The sequence below is a fragment of the Aphanomyces invadans genome (genome assembly GCF_000520115.1).
Source record: "Aphanomyces invadans strain NJM9701 unplaced genomic scaffold supercont1.13, whole genome shotgun sequence".
Classification (NCBI taxonomy): Eukaryota; Oomycota; class Saprolegniomycetes; order Saprolegniales; family Verrucalvaceae; genus Aphanomyces; species Aphanomyces invadans.
This window is the reverse complement of record NW_008580158.1, coordinates 1,051,630-1,055,621: the sequence shown is the minus strand read 5'-3', so window position 1 is coordinate 1,055,621 and position 3,992 is coordinate 1,051,630. Positions and strand designations below refer to the sequence as shown.

Sequence of the window (3,992 nt, the reverse complement as noted above, 5' to 3'; positions counted from 1 at the left end):
GCAACACATGCTTTCATCATCGTCGAACTCATCAAAGAGCTCTACCAGATGGAGTGCTCGATGCATTGCCACCCCAGGAGTCGTCACACTCTGGTCTGCAAAGTCCCACACAGCCTGCTGCTACCGAGCGTATTCGAGGAGAGTCTGCTCGTCGTATCCAAGTGTCTTCATGACCGGCAGACCAAGCGTTCGGCTCAGCTTCATCCACCCACACACGCAAACCACGCAACAACAGCAATCCACATGCGGTCTTGAACTCCAGGCTACCCAGGCGCACTAGCTTGGTCACAGCAATCGGTTTACTGTCGGTACCATACGGCCTGAGCGCCCAAGCCAGCTAGTTTGTTGTCTTGCGCCGGTGTTCGTAACCGACGGCTTGTCGTGTTCACAACGGCGACCTCGATGACAAATCCAAAAGTGACTTCATTACCAAGTACCTCCCTCACTTCGCAGTCAGTAGTGACGTCCCCTCACTACACACTTAATGCAGTACAGCATCCGGACGCTAGGACCCTGGAACATAATCCTGTCATCCTGGCAAAACAGGACCATTGCTCGGCTGCACCACATTCGCACGTGCAGTCGACATCGAGGCCAAGCCGAGAACACGACTTCAACCTCCCCATGGACGCGACCCGTGACGCAGCTACCTTCCAACCCTCCCACCATAAAGGTAAACCCGAATGTTGCGAATGGCTCTGGACACTTCGTGTGATTGATGCTTGGCGCACTCAAGCACCAGACCGTAAAGTTTTCTCGGGGCCGCTGGGCCGTAACCGCCTTGACTATATTTTCGCAGATGCATCCACATTCGCACACTTCGATGTCTCGTCGTCCTTCGCCAAGAACCTGTAAAATGGCGACCACTTGACCCTCACCACAACGTTCGCCTCCACCCGTACCTCACGGCGCGAGAAGACCCAACGAGGCCTCTGGCGCCTCCCGCGCGAGCTACTCCGTGAACCCGACGTGGCCAAAGCAATCCAAGCAGAGGCATCCCACCTCCTCAACGAACTAGAACAATCTCCTGGTTGCAACGTCGGGGCCAAATGGGCTGCCTTACTCGCGAGCATGAAAAAACGACTACGCCAGGCAGGACCACTACAATGCCAACCGCGTTCAAGTGGAGATGCTAAACATTCTCCGAGTCCGACGCTGGAGGGCACGCAGCGATCATGCAGCGGGCCTCCTACCGCTCGCAGATCTTCAAGCTGCAGAATCCACGTACTCCCGTGCGATGAACGAAATACGCCAATTCAGCCTCGACAAAGGCTTTGGCCACCACGCATTCAACAATGAGAAGCCCACACCTCACTTCTTCCGGAAACCACCAGCTCTCAAAATCCCAATCACTACAGCAACAGTCCTGGGCGTAAAATATGATAACCCCGACGACGTCGCGCGTGTGTTCACTGAATACTTGTCCGAGGTCATGGTACCCCCCCAATCGCCCCCCATCGGACCCGACCACGTACGGCGAAGTGCTCGACCGTATCTCCCGTACCCTCGGCGCTGACCAACGCAACGACCTCGATCGACCCCTCGAGGCCACCGAGCTACAAGCTGCACTCGAGACTTTGCAGCAAAACTGCTCACCAGGTGCAAACGGTTTCCCGGTGGAATTATTTCTGCTTGCACCGTCCACCTTGCCGAAATCCTGGTCCGCGTCTTCAACTATCTGCTCGAGTACTACAAATCTACTCTGTTTCATCAGCGTCGCAGCACGGTCGCCCTCCTTTTCAAGAAAGGAGATCGCTCGGTACCGGGGAACTATCTCCCCATCACTCTGATGCCGGTGGAAGTAAAGATCCTATCTCGGGCTATTGCATATCGCTTGTCAGCCGTCGCCCCAACACTGATCCATCCATCCCAGGCCGGATTTGTCCAAGGCCGACGCATGAGCGACCACATCCACCTCATCCAGGCTCTCCAACATCGTGCGTCCCGCGACGACGCAGAGCATTACACCGCCTTCCTTGGCTTTGAGAAGGCCTACGACCGCGTGGACCACGAGTTTGTGTTTGACGTCTCTTGCCGAATAGAAAGCAGAACCAGTTACTCATGCCTATCCTGAGAGATCTTGTTGATCTGGATTGAACACGAATCAATCCTGAATCTTCGATGACCTCATCACAACGCCCAGAAATTCCATAGTACTCAGAGTCTGGTTGAATACTCTCAACCTTCCTGGGCGCTACTTAACAGCACTGAAGAATGGCTTGGCTTCACCGTGACGGCCACCTGGACGCTCACAAGGCTGGAACTTGACATCAGTAGCGTACAGTGCGTACGGATGGTTGGCGAACCGTGCACCTCGAGCGGCGAGTTGTGCCATGGATGGCATTTTGACGAGGCTGTCGTAGAACACGGGCGAGGCAACTTGAATGACACGCATGTTGAGCTTTTGGAACGTCGGTGCCCGGAAGTTGGAGTCCAAAGCGTGCTTTTCCCAAGAGTCATGAGGTTTCAGAGCAGCCATCGTCATCAGCAGTGCGTCTTTGGGGCTAGTTGATGGCTTAGCACCACGACCACCGTGCCAACGAGCCTTCAGCGGCACCTCCACCATGCTCCAGAGTGCGTCGAATTCTCGCCGAGTGAAATTGGTCAACGTACGGATTCCTTCGTCGCCCGAGTCTTGCCACGCCTTGTCGAAGACTGGGTTGGCAGTGTCAACAACCTCTTTGTGCTGGTCGATGGTGGCAGCGAAGTCTTGGAGACATTGCTCCAAGAACGCTTGGTCGGATGCCCGTAGATCTTCAAAGCGTGTGATCATTGCGGCAATGTTGAGTACCATGGTGGTGGTGCAAGGTTGAATGAAGAGTGAAGTGAAAGGTCGGGGTGGATGCGTGTTAGTGGCGCGAATGCAATTGCTTTGGCGGGAGCCAATTGAATTTCAGAACGCGTTAAGACCCTTGAAATTCTAATGGTTAGCGCTCATTTCATTTCATACCACGATATGATCAGTTAATAGGTGGCTGAAGAATTTTAACAGCTTTTTGGAAGGAATGCGGTGTCTGACATATTAACGGGAAGTGTCGAAGGATTGTCAGATCTAATATGTTCACAAGTCCATTTGTTAAACACTATAAATATTCGGTATACTTGCGAGTATGTGATTGTGGACTCGATATCTGGTTTCGAAGCCTAATGAACATTAGCCCCCAGTTCCTCCGATGGGTGCGATTCATTTATACAGGCCCCTCCGTCCACCTTCTGTTGTACAACTCCCTCGGTCGGCCATCCACACCAACCGGGGCACGAAACAAGGGTATCCCTTGTCATGTCTTCTCTCGATCTCTACCTTTACCCCTCGGAGGCATGTTACGCGCAGCACCCCAGCTTGGTATCCCGCTACCTGATGGTACGGCGCTCACCAGCGTGTACTTTGTTTATGACACTACTTTCCTGTCGAACTCGCTTGAGTCAGCAGAATACAAAGTCGACGCTATTGTGGGCAAATTCTGTTCCGTCTCTGGGCGGCTCTCAATCTAGACAAATGTGTTACTCTGGTCCTTAACAACAACGAAACTCCGCTGCTCCGCCGCAGCACGCCTTCCCTCATCCTCGCGCAATCGGGGACTCCGATTCGATACCTTGGGGCGTTTGTTGGTCACAACCTGGACCCTGAGTACCACGTTCAGCTCGTCACCGATAAACTCCTTACGGCCCTCCCACAATGGAAATATCGCGCTCGAACTCTGGCAGGTCGGCGCATCATCGCTTCCACCATGGTGCTGTCCCAAATCTGGCACATTACGGCCGCCACCCCAATACCAACACCTCGCGTCCTCCTATGGTAACGTCTGATCACGAATTATGTTCTTGGGAGTCGCACATCTCACGACCCTAAATACCGATCCATGTTGCATCATGCTTGGCATTATGACAAACACTTGGCCTCGGTATCCCCCACATCGCCTCGACCCTTCGTTACCAAAGGCTGTCGCTCCTCCAGCGCTTAATGCTTGCCCACGTGTCCTCGTCTCCACCAC

General features: G+C 53.7%; 1 protein-coding gene across 1 annotated transcript; it reads right to left on the bottom strand.

The window, feature by feature from the left end:
- Nucleotides 1-2,194: 2,194 nt before the first annotated feature.
- Nucleotides 2,195-2,808, bottom strand: H310_07264 (hypothetical protein; the record flags this gene model as incomplete). Its single annotated transcript, XM_008872620.1, has 1 exon — nucleotides 2,195-2,808. Exon 1 carries the CDS (start codon nucleotides 2,792-2,794, stop codon nucleotides 2,195-2,197), a length of 600 nt encoding a protein of 199 aa, XP_008870842.1. The 5' UTR covers nucleotides 2,795-2,808.
- Between the last annotated feature and the right edge of the window lie 1,184 nt (nucleotides 2,809-3,992).